Source organism: Belonocnema kinseyi, chromosome 8 (assembly GCF_010883055.1).
Source record: "Belonocnema kinseyi isolate 2016_QV_RU_SX_M_011 chromosome 8, B_treatae_v1, whole genome shotgun sequence".
Classification (NCBI taxonomy): Eukaryota; Metazoa; Arthropoda; class Insecta; order Hymenoptera; family Cynipidae; genus Belonocnema; species Belonocnema kinseyi.
The window spans coordinates 129,744,808-129,769,976 of NC_046664.1; the positions used below are offsets into that span (position 1 = coordinate 129,744,808).

The window sequence follows — 25,169 nt, forward strand, 5'->3', positions numbered from 1 at the left end:
ATTATATATTGGGTGCGCACACAAGGGTTGAAACCAAAAAATATCAATTCTTCATGAAATTGACCTTTTGAACAATTTATTTTCGTCTTTTTTCACTTAAAATTATTAATACTGGTTTAGTGAAATATTTATTATCTTTGGTTAATTAATTTTTGATTCTTTAGACAAATGGAATTTGTTTAAATAATTTTTTTTCTTGAAAAATGGTTTTCCTGCATAAAAATGATTACTATTCGTCTAGTGGAATATTTATTAAAATTTTTTCATTACTATTTTATTATTTAAACACATGCAATTTCTTCAAACAATTTTTTTCGATAATTCTTCTTTTCCTTAGAAATTCTTACTATTGGTCTAGTTAAATATTTATTAATATTAGTTCATTAATTTTTAATTGTTTAAACAAATGGAATTTGTTGAAATATTTTTTAAATAAAAATTATGAATATTTTTTCAGTAGAATATTTATCAACATTATTTGATTAACTCTATTTTTTTATTTTTTAAATAGAAATTATAACTTAAATATAACTGATAAATTAATTATTATTAAATTAATTAATAATCAGTCATTAATTATTACTGGTAAGCATTCCACTAGACCGGCAGTAATAATTTTTATTTTTTAAAAATTCGCAATGAAATTATTCAAACAAATTGCGTTTGTTTAAATAATTGGAAATAAATGAACTGATGTTAGTGCTCGTCACATTTTTGCAAACCCTAAAAAATTGTTCAAAAAACTAAAAAAAAGTGATTTGGTCCCACGCATTTTACATGGGAAACTTCAACTCAAAACCGGCACCTGTTAATATCGAAAAATAAAAAAAAATATACTAAAAATGAGGGAATTTCATTTTCGGGTTTGGTATTAAATTGGGGGATTGTTGCTCTCTAAAGAAAAAAAAAGCGTTTTTGAGCCACCCTAATGTGCAAGCTGACTCTGCTTTTGTCCCTTTGTTACTCTCAGGGTACAATAATTGGTAAAATTAAAATGTTTAATTATATAAATAATATATTAATAATATTATAATCATACGTAATTCGTTTCATTTTATTTCAACGATGACGAGATAATAGTTTATAATTATAATAGGATAATAGTTTATAATTGTTTATATTTCACTAGTTATAATGAGTTTAATTTATGCAAATTTGTTTTAATTAACTGATTATTAATTCTTTAACTAAATTCAATCATGAATTTTATAGTAATACATACAAAAGTAGGTAGAAAACAGTAGATTTCAAATTAGGAATTATTACTGAAAACTTTGAAAAATTTTAATGAGTTACAAAAGAATGAATTATAGAATTTAGTTAAACAATTAATAATAAGTTAATTAAATTTAACTATGGCTGAATTCATTACAAACAGTGACATTTATATACATAAAGTATTATCATTATTGAAAATTATTTTATTCCTCGTAAGTTTAGATTCCCAGCATTCTACAACAGGGTCATACCCCGTCACATTATTTTTCTAGGAAGTATCCAATGTCAAAATTAACCATCTTACTTGCTTGCATTTTCAATCAGTAAATTCTAAACCTCCGAAGGATGCAACAATGCAGTATTGCAGAAGGTGTGCTTAGAATTAACGAAAAGTGAAAATTGTGGATTTATTGAATTTAGAATTCTTTAAAAAAGTTATAATTCTTTTTAAATTATTATGGACAATACGCACGATTATGTATTGTTGATAGGATATCCATTAGAAGAATTACGTGGACGTGAATTCCCTTCAAACAAAGAAATGCTACAAATGTTTTTTTATTAGAATAAAAAATTAAAAAATCTGATCGTGAAAGTACTATATATGTTGCTAGAAAGTGCATAATGTTTTGAGATCGAACAACCATTCCAAGAAAAACCAAGTACCATTCAGATAATAAACTTGATACTTTACTTAACAAGTGGAAAGCAATTGAAAAGTCTAAGCATAGACGTGTAGAAATACAGATAGAAAAAGAGTTAAAGTTTCAAGGAGAGCTTGATGATTTGTTTGATATGTCGCATTAGACTTTTCTTGAAGAAATGAATGACACTGAAGATAGATAGTTTTTAGGCTTGCAACAAAGGAAAGGACGTGAAGGTTATTTGTTAGATGTTATCGATATAGCTTCTGAAGAAGATACAAATAATTGTGAAGAAAATCAAAGTAAGTTTTTACATTTTTTCAATGTGTTTTCTTATACAGTACCGGGTGAAATGATCTACACGCCCATTTTTTTGCCATTGCTAAAGTGATTCATTTTTTATAATATTGACTTGCATTTTTTTCATCATAATAGCACAAAAGCTAAGAAAATTCTACATCTAATCAGCTAAAGTTTAAGACAAAATGTCAGCGCAATAAAAAGTGTGATGCAGAAAGACGTAAATGACATTTTTGGTTCAGAATTAATCTCTTTTAGTTAAAAATTCTATTTGATTAAGATTTAAATTAATTTGTTAAAAATTAATATTTTTTAATAGAAAATTAATCTTTGTGGGTTAAAAATTTAACTGTCTTGTAAGAATTCATACTTTTGTCCCTTTGCGTTGAGAATTCCACTAGAAAGTTATTTTTTTTCAAAATTCAACATACTCAGTGGGATGGCAAGGTTCTGCCAAATCAACCAAATTTAAATAAAAATGTTGATGGCCTTTCTGTACTTGTATCCGGAGAAGATGTCTATCAACTTGTAGGAATTTCAGAATTGGAAAATGGAACATTTCATAAGACACAGGAGAATTAAATACGGCCTGCATTCTTATAGAAAATAAATAAGGCAGAAACCTGTTACATTTAGCTTGTCGCCATCACGTGTACACGGTTATATTTATGGCAAGTTTTGAAGAGTGCATGGGACCTACTAGAAAACCAGACGTTTTGATATTTAAACGTTTTATATCTGAATGGAACGATAACAATCAAAAAAATTTTCAAAGTGGTCTGGATGATCCATTAATGTCTCAAATACTAGATGTTGAAAAAGAAAATCTTCTTCGCTTTACTTTGCAGAGATTTAGACTGGAATTAAAAATTTTAAAACTTCAACCATTTTTTTATGTATACAAGCCTGCAAGCAATAAGGATCATTAAACAATTTTTGGAGGCTAATTACTATTTTTTCATCTTACAGAAAAAAGCTCTCCGCGGTGTGAATATCGTGAATTTCTGGAGTTGGTGTTATTTTTTCTCAGATGACAATTAATTTGATGCTTTAAATTCAGAATTCCAGGAGCTCATTATCATGCCAGATGGATGGCTAAGGCAATTTATGCTTTAAATTTTTTTCTTTTCAGATCTAAGTTTCATATGAGTGTCAAAGAAATGGTAAGAATTCGAGAAATCAGCATTTTCATTGTAGTAATTAACAGGAAATTTTGGTTTACATCGCACTAGTCCCTGAATGCTTCAAATCATGACCTTGAATTTCTGAAAAGCATTAATAATTATGAAGCTGTAAGCTCACAGATTTCGAAAGTTTTTTGAATAAATTCGAGCGACATCCTTTGTATTTAGGTGAAGAGCTCATTGGGTTGTCTTTTTTTGATGATACTGTGTCCGCTCAACGTAAAACAAAAATGTCTCAGGTTCTCATTGAATGTGCCGATGATAAGAAATCTGTAAGGCGAAAGGAACTTACGGCGATTGAAAAAAAAAAACATCAAGTTATTAAAACTCGATAGCTTTGTCACAAAAACACCATGCTGTTTTTTGAAAAATTAGATATCAGTGCTAATTTCTTTGATTCCGATCCACAAATATGGACTTCGAGAGAAGATTACAATCGCAAATTGCGTCTCGTAGAAATATTTCTTGCAATGTGTATAATAGATTAAATTACTTGAACATTTAATCTATCTACTTATTTATTTCAACCATTTTCTTTCTTTAAATAATTATTTTGTTCAAAATTTGTAATTTTTAAAACAATTGATTTTTTAAATTTCATTTTGTAACGAATTCCACTTTTTAAACAATTTAATTTTTTTTAATTAATTTTTTGATCATTTTATTTCTTATACCATTTTATTTCTTCATCAAATTGATTTTTAATCCATTTTATTTTTTCTTTAATTTTTATCATCATTGCTTAAATAATAATTAATTAAGAGAATAATAATACTCGATGATAATAGTATTCTAATTAAAATTCACATAAATTTGTTTGACATTTAATTTTCAATTTTAGGAGCCAAATATCTATTACTTTTATTCCCCTCCAGGAAATAATGGAATGCTAGTATAACTTTGGGTATAATAGTTTCATTGTATAGTTTAAAATGTTTAAACCAATTAGGAACGGTGCACCGTGGTGCCCCGCCCATTATCGTGTAGTCGTTTTTGGACTCTCCGCCTTTTAGAGACGAATCTCTTCTTGTTTTTGCCAATTATCTTAATCATATTGAGCTTCAAAATGATCCATTTTTAAATAATCAATTCTTGATTCTATGAAGAACAACTGTTGTAATTTTCAACTACAACAAAATTTATGGACCATAATGAGCTCCTGAAATTCATTTTCTGCCTTCTTAGTCAAAACCCATCATTTTTGTAGTTAACAAAAGACCACTCATAATTAGTTTTTTAATAAACACACTTTTTGTGGCTTCTTATTATAGCCTGAATATTAAACGTCCTAAAGTTCATTATTTTATGACAATAATTTATATGAATAATTCACACTTTAAGGAAAATGGAGGTTTTTCTATGTTAACGTCAATAAGAAATCGATTAGCGATGGGCTCGCTCAATTATTTTTTTTAATCGGAAAAAATGCACAAGAGTTTATTCACTATGAAAATTGAGTTTCTAGTATTGAATGGTCAAAATTCGAAAATACGTTATTTTGGAATACCCTGATATATATGTGACGTGCGCCGAAGAAAGGGGGCTTAATCTGAAAAGTGAGAGTTTGCAGGACGAGCGGTTGAACACGACGCGATAGCTTGGACTTTTCGGAGAAAAAGAAGACTCACGAAATCTTCCATCTCCACTTACCGCCACATTCTCACGGAAGGAGATAGGTCGTAGACGCAGCTCACGAACGGGATATAGATGAGACGCGTAGATGGTATGTTGAGTGGTGGGAGATGTTTTATGGAATCTCGAGCTCTCGAGCCAAAGCCCTATTACTCGGGTACCCAACAACTCAATTATTAGCAATAATAATGATCGGATATTTTTCCGATGGTTTAATAGAAAAGAGTAGCTCAAAAACTATCGAAATGTCTAAAAACCTTGATTTCGATTTTTTTAGAGTAAGCCGCCTTTCTTCGGCGCACGTCACATATGCATTTTGACATTTTTGACCTGCACATTCGCCAAATCGTTCTCTCGTGGAAACAAATGAATACATATTTTTTCATTTTGAAACAAAGTTATATTTAGTACTTTGTTTTGCATATTAAAGTTTTCTTTTGAGGTCCGAATTAAAATAAAAAAAGTCTCAAGAAAGCTTGAGGCGAACCTCGGTTCGGGTATTTTAAAATAATGTGTTGGCTTAAAGTTCTATTTAGCTGCCATAAATTTTGTAGTTTACGAGTAAAGCTGCTGTTGGGCTGAAATTTTTCATTTTTACTTATTTTTGTAATTGCTTTAAAATTATAAATTAAAAAATATTGATAAATTTTAAAATAAATTGTGGTTATATCTTCAAAAATGCTTCAAAATTTCTGGTTTCACAATCACATCTAGGGCTCTCTACAAGTGTATACAAAGTATATGTTGTATGTTTTGAATTCTATGCTACACAAAAGGTTTCACACGAAGTACTACAATTCATTTGATTTTAAAATAAAAATATGTATTTGTTTTCACGAGAGAGCAATTTGGCGAGTGTGCTGGTCGAAAATTCCAAAATGTAAATTTCTAGGCCACCCTAATCTAGATGTGGGATGTAGCAGAAAATATAAACGAGTTGAGATGCACGAATTTGATCAAGATGGATATTAATGTAATTCCGAATAGTACAATCATCTTAAGAAAACTGCTTTTACCGAGCGCGTATTGCAAAAAGTTCCGAAAAATATTTTAGAAAATTACAAAGAATTATGTTTCTTCGAAACCGAGCGAATGCAAACGAGTATGAAGTTGGCTGCACGAGGGCGCTTAGCCCTCTAGCACACCCAATATGTGAGTTGGCGTTCGCGAGATTTCAGTTCCATGTCGCATATATTATTTTTCACAAAAAGAGCATCGAAAATTTCTGCTTTCGAAGCCATTTTCGATGTTCGTATTGTGAAAATTACATTTAATATGCGTGATTAACTGAAAAACAAATGATTCATAAAAGAATGCATTCACGAATAAATTGGATCTGCTAGTGGCAATCTGAGCGATTAAGTGGTTTCTAATCTGGCTTATTAATATTGATTTTAATTGGAATGCTGATTGTAGTGCTTTGTTTTATTCGAAAGCGCAAGTTTTAAAATCCTTAGATCGTTAGATGGACCAACCTGTTATTTGAATATTCATTTAATGTAGCGCAGAAAGTGCGTATAACAATAGCAAACGTAGACGGCTTAATACGCGCTCCTGTTGAACCAAGCGAAATCAACGATGTTATAGAAGGCGTAAACAATACTTTTAAACGCTTGATAAAAAAGTTTTCGTCTTTTAATTCGCAGATAAAAAGCTCCAGCGCAAGAAAGAAGTTTTAAGTAAACCTGAAAAAATACGAATGAAAAAGCGGAAGTAAAAGACTACGAGCTGCTCAATTCAATTTTGTGTAAACACGAAGGGTACAAATTCTTGAATGTTATTCTGATTGCGTTACGTAAAAATATAGTTACTTTATTTCATGAACTCCAAAGTCACACGGGGACAGATAGGACTGCTAAACTAGAAACTAAACCTACTAAACTAAAACTGTAACGCGAGCAGGAGAACTGTATCCAATTAACCCGGGCGCCAGACCCTTTGCAAAGGTTCATATTGACCATTTAGGTATTTTTTGTGATTACTGCGTCACAAAACAAATTCGCGTTTGTTCCTACTAGAACTTTAACATTTATTATAATTTTGACTAACTTTAGAGATTTTCAAATTATGAATATAGATTGTGCATGATAAAACGTAGTTTTAGATTTAAGGGCACAAATGCAAATAATTTCCGGTCAAGGAAGATTTTTCATATCTAAAATGAGCGGCCGAGAGCAAAATCCGTAAGGATCGAGTTGTGCTCAGAAAAGCCGTGTAATTTTTGCTAAGTGCAAGATCGTACTAAAAACTTCGAGTGCAAGATCCGTTCTCCTCACCTGAGCGGAAGATCCATTTAAAAATTTTGTCGCGGTAAAATTCACTGAGACCCAATCTTCCGTGCAAAAACCGTGCTCGAGGCTCGAGCGATACGGAAAATGGGGAGGGGGAAGCGCGCGCCCCTCTTCGAAGGTCAACTGTATCACTCGCTTTTTGGAATTCCGACCGCTTTTGTTTATGCGTGTTGAAACGCGTTTCGCAAGTCTTTACGTCGATTGCAAAGTATAGCAATGGATCAAGAAGAAAATAGTAGTGCACATGAAGATGACGACGAATGTGAGGATGATGCCGATGATGATACAACCAGCATGAAAACGGACGATACAGAAGGTAAATTTTACGTTTTAAAATAAGATTACGCATTCTATGACATTAGATTTTATGATGCATGGGTAACATTCAAAATATTCTTCAAACTTTTTCAAATTTTTGTGTAAAGAAATAGTATTCCCAGAAATATATTTCAATGTTTTAATTTATTTTCACTAATATCCTCTAAATACGTCAAAATAAATGTACTTCAAGTTGTAAATTGCAATATTGTAAATATATTTTTATATTTTTGTACACATTCTGATAATAAATATTGTAAAAATCATTCACAACTTAGTAATCATGACACAATATAAAAAAAAGTTTTCTCATTCACAAAATTACATTTCTGAAATATATTTTAATATAGTATATTTCTATATTTTTTAGATACTTTTTGATAGCTACAAGATATTTTGAAGGGGATGTCTTATTACTTAACTGAAAAAATTGGAAAGAGAATATTCACCTGAATTGAACAATCTGTAGATATTTATGCAAACATTCTTTGAATATTTATGGACGTTTATGTGAGAAATAAAAAATTATTTATATTGGTGCACACATGATTTAATACTCAGAAAATAATTCCGAGTATAAATAAATTATTCTGGGAAATGTTGGAAAAATAATACTTTTGTAGTGTTTTGATGTTTATATATTTGCTAAATTTCCTAGTAATAATATAAAAATACCTTTCAAACATTTATTAACATTTTAAAAAAATGAAAGAATGACTTCTATCAGTGCAAGCAAATGATGTTATATTCGAAAATATATCATGATATTCATTTGATGTAGCGTGGAAAGTTTTTCAGAAATGTTTTATTGTTATGAAAATAATTCTATGTGACGAATTGTAATATTCATATATTATATTTTCTGGATGTACACAGACTATTGTCAAAATCTATTCTAAATATTCATGCACATTTTTGTGAGAAATAGAAAAATAATTTCTGTCTGTGCAAGTGTTGCATTATATAAAAAAATTTAATATTCCAGGATATCAATTTAATATTCTTGATAATAATTTTTTAATGTTTTACTGTTTGAATAATTATAATATTGCGATAGCTTACAGTAAAATTTTAAAATATTTATTACATAGTTGTAGCATATTATTTATTATTTATTATTTATTATCTGATATTTAATATTTTTATATTATATTTACTGAATTTTCACAACATTTAAAGAATGTGTTTGACATACTCGTGCACGTTATATATATATATATATATATAATTAAAAATTTGTCATGATGACAACCGCAGGATTTCGCCGGGAGCAGGTGCTAATCTGGAAAATTGCACCCGCTTCCATCGAAATCGCGGTAAAATTTCAGCCAAAACCACGTCTCACAAAAAAGAAAATGATTCCTAAGTATTTTATTATTAAACAATTAATATCGGTACAACAAATTCCAATATTTCCAGATACTGAATAATTTCCAAATATTATTAGAATATTTTAAAAACAAACGTTCATATTTTAATGCGAAATAATGAAGAAAAAAATACATATACATATATAACTTAATTGTACAAAAATGATTCTTCAGGATAATCTAACAAGAAAATTTTTCAAATTCTATCTCACTTGTCATAAGGAAAGCATCACAAATATCTATAAAATAAAAACAGCATCTTATGAAGCATATTTTGAAGATTATGTATCTGCTAAGCAAATGCAGATTATTATAATATGTAAAAAATATATAACCTGATAAAGTTGTGAAATTTTTGTTCCTGTCTTTAAGAGCAAGGATCAAGAAAAAAATGTTTGAAGCATAGTTTTCAATTTCATTAGCGAATTACAATTAATTTTAATCCTATTGAAGTTTTATATACTAAAACATGCCAACTTTTTTGTTTTAAGATGCAATCTGTATTCCACCATCTCATAAGAGAGTGAGACGTTCTCATACATGGAAAAAGAATATCAACAAAAACCGCGTAGATGAAGGCCTCCAACGCAAGACGAAAAAATTGAAGCGCGCGATTCCGGAGAAGAGATTTAACTCTCAAGCCACTTGCAAATGCAAATGCCATTTGCATGGAAAACAGCAGACAGTTTGCCGTAACTTTTTCCTGAATTTGTACCAGGTACCAAGTTCAACTATTCGAGATTGAATAAAACCAGCTGTTCATAATCCAAACGCTTCTGAGAGACGCGGTACCGCTCCTTGTCCAAGGAAAATGAAAGAAGAAGACCTCAACAAAGTTCGAGTTTTCATCAAGTCATTGCGGACGTACGAATCACACTACGGTAGATCAACATCCCAACGGAAATATCTGAACCAAGGAATCAATCTGAATAAAATTTACTACAAGTATAAGGAAAAGCTCAGGGAAAAGCTGTATCTAACACTGTCTTTCGTTCAATTTTTAATTCGGAATTCAATTTGGCCTTCAAAAAGCGTCATACGGATACATGTAAAACCTGCGATAGACTCCAAATGTCCTTAAACAACCCTGACATATCAGCAGAAGAAAGAAAGAACTTGGAAATAAAGTAACAAGAGCACTATCAACTAGCAGAAAAAATTCAAGCTGAGTTTTTGGAAGATGTGGAAGCAGCTAAGACTTCACATGACACATTGGTTCTGACTTTCGACCTTCAGAAGGCATTACCAACCCCAAGGGTGCCAACCGGCAAAGCTTTTTATAAACGTCAGTTGTGGACTTAGAACCTTTGTGTTGCCGATGAAGTCACAGGAGAAGGTATTCCTTCTATGAAAAAATTGTTCAAGTTCATATCTCATCTTCCCTAAACATTAATATATCTTTGAATTCGTTGTTCCTTCTTCAATTTTTTGCACTCGTAAGTGCTCGGGTTAATTAGGAATTCTCACACTTCCAAACAAACCTGCAAAATTGAAGTTAAGAGACAGCAAAGATTATTTATTTCGAAAAAATCTTTCTAATATACAATAAGTCATTTCATAATAACCTAACCTACTGGACTCATCTTATTTCAGTTTTTCAGCAAGGTGTTTTTGTTCTAAATTAATACTTACCAACAATAACTCCCTGTGACTTCTGAATGCGCAGGTTGATCATTTTGAAAACATCATTCTAACTTACAATAACGTAATTTACCGGACGCAAAGAATATTTATTTTTTGAAGACTATAGCTTTGCATGCAACTGAAAACCTAACTTAATCTACTTAAACTGGAAAACCCGAAGGATTTAATTTTCGCATTTTTAATCTCACTTGCAAGAACCTAAGCTCCTCGACAAGGAAGCTTTAAATTTGTTTTTCTTCAAAGTAACCTACAACAATCTTTACCGATCGCAGAGGCTTTTAACTTGAGATTTGAAAAATTTCCAAAATCTATCTTTTTAAGAAGTATGTTTAAATAAAGTTTCGCATGCTAACCTACAACAACAAGAAGGTTGGGTTTTCGCAGATTGTTTTGATGGTGCCAGAACACCGAGTAAACATGTGCACTTCCCGTTAACTCGAGTATGACCTTACAGTGAATTAACGGCAAACTCACAGTTTCACTGAGAATAAAAGTACTATTTTTCCATAGAGGTGATTTTTAACATTAGTATTAATATTTTAATGTTTCAGCCTTTATGCATCTTTGATCCGTGAACGTTGCGTCAAGAGGTGAACAAAAAATTGGATCTTGTCTGTTGCGACACTTCCGGGAACATCTATCGCCAACTACTAAACGTTTAATATTGTATTCAGATTCATGCGGTGGACAAAATAGGAATATCAAAATGTCCATGTTACTTGCGAATTATTTAGCGAATAGTGAAATGGATTTTATTGAGCAACGTTTCTTTTTATCGGGACACAGCTACAATAGTTGCGATAGACAATTCGGAGTAATTGAAAAACATTCTAAAAGGTATGAACGAATCGAAATTCCGAATCGGTGGATTCATGTCATAGAAAATGCTAAGCAAAAAGAACCAAAATTTGTTGTGAGCAGCATGGACATGGAACATTTCAAATTTGTAAATGTTATCAGCTGTATTGTGACAAATAGAAAAGTTGATGTCAAGAAAGAAAAAGTTAACTGGTTAAAAGCGCGAAAAATAATGTATGACAGAGAACAACCATGGGATCTTTTTTTTATGACGACGAAAATCATATGCAACGTGCAAAGATTTAAAAAAAGTGCCTGCTGATGCCCTCGGGAAAGCAGAAACTCCATTGTTATACCCTCAAGGCAATGCGATAACGTTGTACACTTTTGTCATTTTGTATACTTTTGTGAGATACGAAATTATTTACACGCTAATCCGATGCCAAAAAATCTGCATTATTATAACAGTTCCTAACCAATTGTTCTTATTTTTAATACAAAATGACTTATGGAAAAGTTAAACCCAAATGCCAAATTTGTAATGAATCCATCCTTCTTTGGCAAATAACTTTTAAAAATGAAGACTGCAATGCAAAATAAGAATAACAGAATTTTTTAACTTATAATTTCATTAATTTAAATCGATAATTTTTTAAAATTATAACTTTGAAAATGAAGCATTGGAAGTTTCAGGATACATCACAGAAAATTGACCCTGGAAGTATAAAGATTTTTAACAATAGGGGACATGTTAAACAATTTAGACAATATTTAACACCAATAACAAAGTAATTTATATTTTGCACAAGACAATTTTTTCAAAGTATATACCTTTTCAAAGTTACGAAAATTTCAATCCTTTCATTATTCGACATGGCTTGTTTAGCTTCTAGTTTCATGTTTGATTATATAAATTTATTAGCGTTTACCAAAAAAAGATAAGAAATCTTTTTAAACATCTCTCAAGAAATATTTTCATCAATAAAAATGTAGCTTCTCTAAAATGCCATCTTACAGAAAGAACATATCAACTACGACATATTTTTTTGCATAATTTTCTACTTTTAATTTCTACACATCTATTGATTATTTGCTTTTTCATGTGAAATTTGTTCATCCTTAAAATTTACTTTTATTGTTAAGTGTAAAATATATATTTTAAAAATTATTCACGAGGAATGATGTTTAATAATGTTGCGCTTGCTGAAATAAAATATTAAAAATTTTATATTGATATTCAAACTCGGAAACCTCTATCTTCAAATTACAATTTTCTTTTATTTTGAATGATATTCCATGCACATGTCACTGCATTTATAACCAGTTTCCAAGGAATTTTTAATAATTATCTAATATTCCTTTAATCGCTTATAAAAATTTTCCGTGACTTGCGAAGCGCGTATCAACACGCATAAACAAAAGCGGTCAGAATTACAAAAAAACGAATAAAATAGTTGACCTTCGAAGAAGGGCGCGCGGTTCCCTCTCCCCATTTCCCGTATCGCTCGAGCCTTGAGCACGGTTTTTGCACGGAAGATTTTGTCTGAGCGAATTTTACCGCGACAAAATTTTACGAAACACTAAATTAATCGCAAATTTAATTCTCAATGACATCCGCATACCAATGGACTAGTAGAAAGAACGGCTGCATCTTGGATTACGGCGATCCAAGCAAATATCGAATTTCAACAGTGAAAAGATTCGGATAGAAAATTTAAAAAAAGTTCAAAGCAATTATGTAATAATGAAATTACTGAAAGAAGCTATTTTGAAATATTTTATGGGTATATTAATATTTACGACGAAGGTCTCTTGCAAACTTTGACCTTATATGAGGAAAAAAGATTTGCTGATCCACGCTAACCTAAAGAAAGTACTCGACGACGCATTAATGAGGAGCAAATTAAGAATAAAAAACGACACGATAAAAATAGTAGAGATACACGCCGAGACGATGATTTCTCGTATCTAGCTGGATATTGCCCGTGTTCGAGATATTTTTGTTGTGTAGAACTTTTGATTTCAATTGCTTATTTGCTTCCCGTCCCGACTTGAATATAGAAGCAAGATCGGGCAAGATTCTCAATAATGTTTACAGTTTGAGCTCGGCATTTCGCAACACGATTCCTCTGCTGTTAATTTATGATGCGAACTCTCAACATCAGATGTAAGAGAGCACAAAGAACAATGATAGAAGAAGGGATTTAATTGAATATACCTACTGGGCACTGAACTAAAAATTCTGAATCGAAGCAATACTCCAAAATTTCAGATTAAAAATAATAGTATGGTTCTCGATTTTACTCTATGCTCGGATGAGCTGGTGAGCAGTGTAGTGGGCTGGAGAATCTTTGATGAGCAGTCTCTCAGGGACCACAAATATATCTTGTTTCAGCTAATCCTGGGAAAACCGGCGGTTTCAAAGACAAGAAACCCTAAAAATATACTTTGGGTCTCATATAAAACGGAACTCAGAGGGAGACTTGTGGAATTTCCCACAAACTACGAAAACAGTGATATAATATGGCCCAGTATGAATACAATAAAAATATAGGTAAGTACGAACAGGAAGATTGGAGCGGCTTCAGCGAGGAAACAAAATGCATTCCGGAAACAGCGATGCTCCACAAGATCATGGCGAAAAATCCGGAAGCTCGTCTGGGGCTAATAAGGCTTGATATTGACGAGTAGACCGAGTATGAAGAAGCAACGCTGAAACAATCAGCTGATGGAAATTCACTTCCTGGGTTTTCAGCAAAATTGGAACCGACCAAGAGGAGGAAGACTGGGGCCAAAAGTTGGAGAGGGCATGCTTTCCAGACAGGTTTAATAATAGAAATGGCACTCCATGCTGCTGTTGCAAAATTAAAGCAGCAGCTGAAACAAGAGGATTATGATGTGGTTACGTTCTTGGACTTTAAATTAAGCTATACAGCTAGTAAACTGGATAGGAACACAGGGGGGTGTCCTGTCGACCCTACCGTGATACATGATTGTGAGTGCCCTTTTTCGTAGGCTAAATAAAGAGGGGTACTATATCCAGGGTTATGAGGATGAATTTGTAATCCTAGTTGCGATGGTTTCCGAAAGCGATCTTTTCTCACGATCGGCAATGTTGTTTCGATTAAAATCACTTTTCACTATTTCAACACAACAAATTAACCTCTGCTTTGACTGCTTGGACAAAAAAACGTTTTTCTTAAGCGTACAATTTAATATTTGTATGCATAACGTATCCATGCTTCTGAATTATGAGCCGGTTTTGACTTATGTTACATGATATTATGGTTATAAAACGGCCCTTATGACTTGGTTAGTAGGCAGACTTCTTTCAGCGGTCGGTAAACGAGAACTTACCACTCGCAAAATCGGTTCTTGGAAGTCCCCAGAATACGCATGTGTTATATAAAAATGATTATTTATTCCATATTTGTACGTTTATTTACAAAACCACGATTATCTCTCAAAGTACGGTCAATAAAGCGGGTCTTTTTCTTGTGGGGCGACTCATATTAACTTTAAAAATCTGCACCTTAAGAGTTCATTAGGATAATGGTGGCCCTCCTTGTTAACTTTTCGAATCCACATGCAGGTTTGAAGGACAATACCTATACTGCGCAGTTTTAAGTACCGCTTTGCACTACTGCGCAGAATTAGTGTTGTTAAAATGTACTACACGTCTTCATATGCAGTAGTACGCAACTGAATCACTCTAGACTCATCATCACTCTACTGCGCATATTAAATAACCTTAGAATTTTATTTCGTAGTCCTGAGTTCTAATTTTCGTCGAACTCTACTGTTAGTAAGGACTTAATCAGGCATTATAAAATGCCATTATTCCCCGCTGGCATAATCAATTTATATAAGAAAATCAGTAGAAGCAACCGTTTTTCTATTTATCTAAGCCACAAAACGATGTCTGCTAAGAATTGACTGTACTGGCGGGACATGACATCGCACTAAAGTTCCCTAATACATTTTATCTACCCCCACTCCTCCTCCTCCTCTTCTTCTACCATCCATCATCGCTCGACCATTTCATTTTCCGATATCACACTTATAAACACTGCAAAAATATAATTTAATTAGAATATTGCCAAGTTAATGTCTAGGAGCTTCAAATGAAGTTTATCAATTGTTTTTTGTATATAGAGTGTAAATCAAAGTATCAGTTAATAAGCTTTAAGTTTGTTAAACCGGATAGGATCGGGGTAATGGACTAACCCAAAAACCCAATGAAGCGAAAAGATATTTTATTTCAGACATGCATGAAATAACACTTTTCTACAACTGTAGACCAATAAGAAAGTTGTTATTTACAGCTCTCGAGCGACAAAGCAATCTTCAAGCATGCGCATATCGTAAATTCTATTACTTTCTTTCCCAGAGACCGGTTTGAATGAACTCCCGTTAAAGAGTCAGTATTTTACGAGAATCATTGCCATCGTTTAGGATAAATGGTTAACTTGTGGTGTACTGTTGATAATACAAATAGATGCATATGAGCGTAGATTGCTTCGACGTCCGTGGGTTGAAAACGTGGGAATTTGTGTTCTGCAGATCGTATGACAAATTTCCAGTCTTTACAAAATATCATCTTCCCTCCCTCTTCACACAATGTACTATTTTAATTTGCAGATTCGTGTTTCACGAATGTATCAGCATGAAGCTGGATGACAAGGTCACATTTCCTCTTGCCGGCCTTAGTGTTGGAAAGCATTTGTATGACCTTTATGCCTGCGTTTGTCATTTTGGAGGTTGGTATCATTTTTAGTATGATTGAAAGTAAAATAAAAACTTTCATTATTTCTTCCGCAAGGCAACTTTCTTTATTTTTTGTCTTTTATCATTAGAGTTGTCTGATGTACCATAAGAATTTCAAAAGAAAAAAAACGTTGGTGCCCTTTTTAAAAACATTCGATTTTGGCATTTAATTATTATGAACTTCAAAAGTTTGTCTAAGAAGATATGCTAAATAAAAATTCTAAATATGTTATGAGAATTAAAAATATTCTAATGGCATTCAAAGACTTCTACAGAATTCTGCAGAATTAAAAAAGACGAGTATATCTGAATTCAGTTGTAGTTCACCGTCGAACAAAGTTGATGAATTTGAAAATAGTTGAAAAGAATTCAATGCTTTCAGAAGAATTCAGAAAATTCAAGACATTTGATAGAATTCTACGTTAATCAAGGATGGCCACTGATTATTTGCAATAATGTACGAATTATCTAGGTTTACTATAATTATTTGTGTTACGCTCACTAAATTAACTGTTCACCTACATTCAATTTCAATGCCCTGCAGTACCTAAGGAATGGCAACACTCTTGGGAAATCCTATATAACCTCAACAATATTTTGTATGTAGGAGAGAAACAAATACACATTAATATATTTTTAATGCAGATTCATTCTCAGAGAATTTTAAAATATATAAACTCGTAGAACCAAAATAAATCTGATTATAAGGAATTCGAAAGACTTACCCACTGAGATTATACACCTCGGAAACAGATCGCCACGTATTTTTTCTGTTTTCGATCGACTTTTTTATAATTAACTCAAGTTTTGATAAAATATAATTAACTTTAAAATTATTTTGTTTTTAAAAGCAAAATGTTACATTATTTTTGTAACCAGAACGTCTCCATCATTATGCCCAGATCTGAACCACCCATCTCACATCCTTCTCTCAGGAGCGTTTGAAGATAGAACTTCGTTCTATTACACGGCCTATGGCGCACGATAGAAATAACAGTTCCTAATGGCTCTAAATATTGTAATCGGAGGTGCAAGCTTTAATTTAGGCTCAAAAGGAGATTCTATCATCTTTCGTAAATGTATTGCTTTTTTTATTATCAATTTCTCCAACTCTTTTATATATTAATTTCAAAGTTTTTAGTGCTGAATAACACTTCTTAAACAATAATTTAAAATATATGAAACAACGCATTAAGTTTCACTTATTTAACAAATGACTCAATACTTTTTGTCTTTAAAATATTTAAAACGCTTAACAGCGATCCATAAAAAACAAATAATAAAGAAAAGTTTAATACAAAAATATTTTAATAACATCCATGACAAAAAAAATAATTTTCTGCTAAAGGAAAATTTCCATAAAACGCACAGTTTTCAGTTTATCGCAATTCTTTTATCATACTTTTTTAAACTCAGTTTTAAATGTGGAATACATTTTCTACAATAGCAATTTAAAATATGTAACAAAAATTGAACTTCACTTATTTCACAAAGGGCTCAATACTTTTTTTCTTTAGAGATTTAGTCAGCTTAAAAACTGTTTTCGATTGATTTAAAAGAAAAAAATGGATACCTAGTTTGAATATTACTTTTTTCAAAAAGTGCTCGATACTTTATTTCTCTTTAGAATGAAAAATACTTCGAAATCAGAAAAAAAAGAATTCTGTAAAGGAAAGTGGAGTGCAAGAACTTGTAGGTTGAAAGTAATTCGCACAGTGGTCGGATGAAAAATATTTGTCTGCTTCCTCCTTGCATTCACAATTATAATATTTTTTAATGTTCAATTCTCAATGTTTTAATTATTCTTTTATAATATAAAATATATTCCTAATGAACTTTTTAAAAATGTTATTGAATTCCATTTCCTTAAATAATTTGCTTTAAAAGGAGACACACTTGTTATTTAATTATTAAGAAAATGTATAATAATAAATGTATTTTTTATAAATTTTTAAACCTTGAAACCTTATTTTGTGCTGCCATATATTTATTTCTTATTATGTACATGATAAAAAAGAGTTATGTATGTATATTTTCTATGATTGACACAGGAAACATTGCATTGTAAATTAATAAAAAGCGCCCGTCTTCCCTTTTTTATGACTCTTTGCTTCTTATTTTCAGTTCCCAGATGTTGTTATTTCCCCACAATAGGGACGGCATAAAAGAAATTAAACGTCAATTTTACCTGGTTAGACCGTAGGGCACTTGGAATTCCTTTCGTGCGGGAATATTGTTGTCAATACTAAATAAGTTTTAGGCAACAGATTTTTTAACTTTTAAAAAAAAAATGTTAATCTAGCGGAATGCAAAAAATTATTTTTTTCTTAATTAAAATTTAAGCTTTTCATTGCTCACTATAACAGCACCCAATCTATACACATATACTGTACCGTGACCGAGGCTGTCGACTTTCCTATGCGAACTCCATTGAACTCAACCAGACGGGGAGAGGGGCAAAGATCGTTGGACACAGACCTCGTTAATTACACCACGCGCGGGCTGGATAATGGTAACGATCCTCGCCTCCTTTCCATAAGATCCTTAAGAACAAAATGAATCGCTTTCGGTTAGCTTCTCAAATTTCAAATTTAAGAGCATATGATGAAAACCAAAATTCCAATAATATTGGTAATAACTGATAGTAACTTCACCTACTCCTTCTTAAAATCAAGTAGCCGATAAATAAAAGAAAACCAACTTGTTCACTTACAAAGATAACTAATAAATAGGGGAATGAGCTTCATATCATCATCAAGAACCAATTCGAGTTCGAAACTCACTAAACCACGAGCAAAGTATAACATTCAAAAATTCTGAATCAGCCCAACAATTAATGGAATTTGGATTCAAATAATTATTCAGATCTTTCACCTTAGCGGCTTAGCAGCACTGTACGTGACTGGCAGAAAATTTTAGTTACACAAATTTTTGAAAAACTCAGCAATTGGTGTCACGCGGACCGCCCAACAAGAGTTAGATCGGAAAATATTTCAGAGTGGTAACCTAGAGTCAAAAACAGAGTTAACCACGGTTTCCTACGATGACAAAGTAGAAATTATCGCGGATATTCCTGTACTCCGTGGTTCCTCCGATAACAGAGTAGACATCGAGGAGGAAATCTTGAAGAAAATCGCCGAAAGGGAAAGGAACGACTACACTAAATCTTTGTCAGAGTTAGATTAGTAGAACAATCAGATTCGCGAGTTCCATCTTTTTTAAGACAAATATGCGAGAAGAGAGAGAGATAATAACGAGAGTTTGCGGATTTCGAGACGAATGACTTTATTACTTTAATCAGTGATCAACCAAATATTTGGAAAGCCAAAGTTGCGCGACGATCTTAGTAAAATGCATGACGTACCCAGTGAGGGTTTATAAACGTCCTGCGTGCAAAATATCACACTAAGAGCTTTCCAAAAATACCCTCTATGTATTGCGATAAAATTGTGCTTTTTCTTTTCAGGAACCTTGAAATTCTACATAACATACTTTTGACCCTATTTTTGATCCAAGCTACTTATACTCGGTAAAAGGTAAGGTCCGGTCGGTCACTATTTGAAGGATAAAACCCAGGCTCGACCTCACTGTTCATTCTGAAACCGACCCCCGTACATCCCAAAAGCTTGGAAGGAAGGCACCTACTGCCATCGACATCCAGAAATGCATCCGCGCCCGGTGGAAGAAAAATGGCTAAGGTCACTGAAAAGAAAGATTTAAATAGATCTTATAAACCACCTCCTCCCCATTTGATAATTAAGGAATTCAATCAAAGTAGTATAGCCGGAAGACTTAAGGAACGAAGGGGAAAATTGACGAGTTTCAAGGTTCCCGCATATACCCCCGAATCTTCATCAGGCGATGATGCGTCTTCCGAAAGTGAAGGTAGTGGGAATTTAGACCCTCTGGTATACCGGAAGAAACATAGTCTTCTACCTAGTCTTAACTCTAATGTACCTATGTCTATGAACTCGTGCCACTTCTTGTCACTCATGCTCGCCGGTTACTCCCAGCGATCCGCGAGACCACTAAATGTTAATTAACAATGTCAATTGTTAATGAACATTAAAAATCCATAAGAATAAAATCAATTACTTTCGGTTATCTATCCAAATTTCAAATTTAAGAACATATGCTGAAAATCAAAATTCCAATAACATTGGTAATAACTGAAAGGAACTTCATCAACTCCTTAAAATCAGTTAACCGATAAATAGAAGAAAACCAAGTTGTTCACTAACAAAGATAAAAAATAAATAAGGGGATGAGCTTAATGTCTTAATGCTAATTTTTTAAACAAATTTTCGATGTGCTATCTGGCATTTTAAAGAACAAAATGTTCTACTTGGGTTTATAAATATTCTGAGCATTTTAGCGAATGTGAAAAAAATAGCAGACCTCATGCTAATGCTTTTGACAATAAGACAGAATAATTAAATTAATATCTTAAAAATGTATCCCTTAAAATTTATATTCATTATTATTATTTTTAGTGTTATAAATTTTTTCTCAGACTTAAGATGGTTGCTTCATTTGTGGAAGCTATTTTTGTGAGTTGGATTTTTGTAATACTAAACATGTGCTATTTTTATAATTTTACAAACTGTTATGAATAATCACTTTTTTTCAGTGCAAATTATTTTTCTAAAATTTCTGATAATATTTTTCGTAAAGTTTATTTTCCCGTGTTTGTATTGCCGGATAATAGACTCTGTTGTAAAAATAATTTTTTAGGTTTTTCCGTCGCCAGAAACCAGAATATACATTTCCGAAGGATTTTTGTATGCTAATTCCGAATCTGAGGTCCAAATTTGTCAATTGGCACTGGTTCCTGAGATTTCCTCCTAACCTTAAAGTGCAAAAACATAAATTTTTGCCCATATTTGAGGTTATGTCGCATAGAATTTTTTTAATCACTCAAAAAACCATAAAAGCCATTTCAAATTATAAGTCTCGCCCTTTCGAATGCTGTTGAGTTTGCTAAAATATCTTTTGTTTTTGCTGAGATATCACATTTCGAAATTTTTACGTTTGTAACTTTACCTCTGTTTGGGGCAAAAATCGCTGTTTTTGCACTTTTAGGTTAGGATATCTCGAAAACCAGAGCCAATTCAGAAATTTGGACATCAGATTCGGATTCAGCATACCAAAAAGCTTCGGAAAAGTATATTCTGCTTCTCAGAAACCAATTTAGAAGTTAAGAAACGGCAAAGCTGATGTATGAAGCACAGTGTAACGTTTAAGTCGTAAAAATAAAATTAAAAAATGCAAATTCATTTTTTTTAAACGGCAGAAGTTACAATAAAATGTTTGATAACAAAAGTTTTTTTGAAGAATACAAATTTTTTAAACGAGATAATAAAACTACGTCTCATTTAATACCAATGCATATTATTAATTGGAACAATATACATTTATGGAAATGATATACAATTGGATGGAGAATTTCGAGTGCGAAGCACGAAATACGTTATAAGAATGTTTCCGTCAAAACCGAAGGAGCTTCAGCAAAAGAGATTTCACTATCACCAATTTACTATTGTCGATACTTTGACCTTTAGCTTAAAAACTCATATTATCATATTATCGAGCTGTGTGAATCATGTGTATTTTATAGGAATCAAACTTTATCAGACCTTAGGTGGTTCATAAGGATATAGAAATTAATTAGATCCATTACATGAAAATTAAGTGAGAAACGCGTCAGTCATGTCTGCAGTCAGAAAAATAAAGACAAAATCAAGGATCATGTTAGTTATGTCTATAATAACATATAACCAGTGTGTTAAAAAGTAAATCATTACTTAAATATCAGCAATGATCTGTACTAACATTCATCACATTTTTTATACATTTATTATTGAAATCGCAGTTATTAGCCGTTAGCGCGACGGTTGAATCGCGCGCTTCGCGCTCGGATATTTATTCTTTGCATTTGGAATGCTTGAAAAAAATTTTATCAAAAAGATTTCTTTTAGATGGCAGTATTTATATGGGTCTTCATATTCTGAATTGTCTACTTAATTAAGTATAGTCAAAGATTAAGTTTCTCAAAGCTCTGTAGGCTTTGAGGTACACATTCTCATCTTGACACTCGCGCTGCGCGCTCGATTTCCGACAGCCATTTGTAAACAGGTTTTGTTGGATTTTTTTTCTCGTAACTTTCGTCGTTTCTCCACACATTTTTTTTTATTTTACTTTTTTCAATGTTATTTTTCACGAATAAAACAAAAAGTACGCGTCCTATCAAGAAGTGATTCTAACGAAATTGTAGATCTTTTTTGGGATAACCATTTTGGTTGATTCATCTTTTTTTGCATCCTACATAGTTTGTCGACAAAATGGAATTTTATATTTTCCATTATTTTTTGTGCAATTAAAATTTGAATTATCGATTTTTGAAGAAAATCCAAAAATTGGTTTTAATAATCTTGTAGGGATTTCAAAAAGAAATGTTTTTCTTCTCTTGACTTTTTTTCATATCGTGCGTTTTACGGCTTTAAATTTTGATTTTTGGTTGATTCAAAAAAATTTTTAAACGCTATAACTCTGAGAATTTTCTTTTTATCGAAAAAAATCATAAGGCTAAATTATTTGTTCTTTTCAATACTATAAATATCCGTACATAGAATTTTCAAATTCAGAAAAAAGTGGTCTCGAAACGTGGAGATTCGTTGAAAAAGTGTGATGTCAAATTTCCGACAATTCTAATACTTTCTCAATCATAAATGATGAGAATGTAAAAAACCACTATTATTCACCATCGCTTTCGCCGCTTGCGATTTCGTAATCCAAATTATGGAGATAGATTACAATCGTCATTTTCGAATGTGGAACTCGACGATTGAAAAATTGGTGATATTGGAAATTATTAAAATTCATACAAGAATCAAAAAGCTGAGCTTTTCAATTATTATTTATGTAAATACTTATTTATAGGGATGGTTATTTTTTTATCATTCACGGAGAGAAAAATTGGCGTTTAAAAAGACGAAAAGTCATCTTCGTGGTTCTCAGCTACGATCATCGTTGTTTGAAACGAGGATAATCCTATATTTCTGAATTAGGGCGCGCCGAAACGGGCTGTTACGGGATTATCGTTTTGAGGCATGATCTATCGTCACTTTAAAGGATGATAGTCGTAGCTTCATCCAACGCAGCGTATCGTTCTTTGAAATTACGATTTTTTCGTTTAAAATTATTGTTCTCGTCATTTTGAACGACGATCGAGAATCTTCGTTTCAAACGTCGATGTAAGCGTCGCTGAAAGGCAAATTTTTTTCTTCGTGTTGCAATTGAATTAATTTTTTGAACGAATTGCTTTTGTTATATTTTAAGGTAGTATAAGCGTGAATCGAGTTAGCACAAGATTTGTTTGAAAATTGGTAAAAACATTCGTTAAATAGTAAAAATATCGATGAAATTATTTTATAATTTTTTACAGTTCCATTTTTAAGTAATTGGTCCTAAATGTTACGAACTGACCTGTATGCTTACTGAAGAGAGAAAGAGAGGAAAGATGAAGTATTAGGATAAAGACCTTTTATCTTTTCTCTCTTTAGTAATTGCCTAAATCTCTTCGCAAGTTTAAGGATCAATCAAACAAAAATGGAACTGTAAAAAATTCGGAAATAATTCTTTCGATATCTTTACTATTTAACAAATTTTTTCACCAATCTTCAAAAAAATCTTGCGCTAACTCGATTCACATTCGTAATACCATAAATCGCAACATTCTTTTTGTACGAAAACTATTCAACGATACAACTATTTAAATTAATCGCAGCAATCATTTTCAATCGTTATATCGCAATCGTAAAAGTGCGATTACTTACGATTGAGGCAATATTTTCTGCTATCGAATTTATTAGCAATATATGTAGAAGATTCAGAGATACGATCGAATTACAACGCAAACGCTACAATCGTTTTTAATTGTAAACCAAAATTCTGAACATTGAAATAACATCAAGAAAATAATGCACTATACGTACCTTTTTTCTAGCTCGTCGTAAACGCCTAGATTGTACGTCCACAATTGCCTCTCAGAAAACGCTATTGAAGTAGTCAATGATAGTGTTGAGAGAGTGTTTCAGACATCGAATGTATTGATGATCGTGTCTCCATTTGCTTAAGCTTTGCTTATATCATCTTCTCTTTCTTTCAGAATCCTATTTCTCAAATTGTCGTGGTCATTCTTTTCTTGCTGTGCTAAATTGTTGTTCGCTCTTCGTCAGTCAATCTAGTTGGTGCCAAATTAGTCTTGAATTGATCGCACGTTTCAAACGTATCGAAATGGCGTCGCTTGAAACTGAGATTAAACTCGGTGTTGAAAATTTCACGAAAAATGAAATTCGATGCTGGCTTTGCTTGACTTGTAGACTTGTAGGAAAACTGTAGACGTGATTAAAATTCTTTTCTCTTCGTGCATCGGTTGGAAGATTATCTGATTTTTTTGCAGCAGGAACTCTTGAGACGTAAACTCGCAAAAGTAATGTATCGTAATAAGACTAGAAAGTGTCTCTCTGGCGAATCAAGTCTATCACGAGTGGTGATTTTTTCTTACAGCCACAAATATTTTGTTCTTCAAAGACTTTTTCAGGAATTATGCGCTTTGAACGGGTTACTCGCTCTTTTTCTACCGCCTTAACGGTTTTTTGAAAAATAAGAAATTATTAGAACAAGAAGAAAGGTTGTACTGGACGCCTAGATATATACTCAAAAGGTTAAATTAAAAAATATAAAAATACAAAAATAGTCAAATTTCGAAAAAATAGAACTTTTGCTTAGTTATGCTTGACAAATGCAGTCTTTATTCCTCCTCACAAAATTACGTGAGATCAACAGTTCTCATATTAAAACTCAAAATGTAAAACTCAAAAAAACATAAAAGATCGAAAAATAAAGTCTGTCAAGTTAAAGCGTGGGTGGCTTTACTCGCAGTCGGTAAGGTGTATCGACATGATTTTGGTGTCAAAATATTAAGAAGAGCTCCCTCTTTCA

At 32.0% G+C, this 25,169-nt stretch overlaps 1 protein-coding gene across 1 annotated transcript in view; it reads left to right on the forward strand.

The window, feature by feature from the left end:
• Nucleotides 1-19,352, forward strand: part of LOC117178702 — a 98,890-nt gene extending 79,538 nt beyond the window's left edge. The window contains exons 6-7 of the mRNA XM_033370129.1: nt 16,041-16,159; nt 19,111-19,352. Of these exons, the coding sequence (XP_033226020.1) occupies nt 16,041-16,159; nt 19,111-19,352 (361 nt within the window). The remainder of the gene's footprint in view (nt 1-16,040; nt 16,160-19,110) is intronic.
• Nucleotides 19,353-25,169: the final 5,817 nt, after the last annotated feature.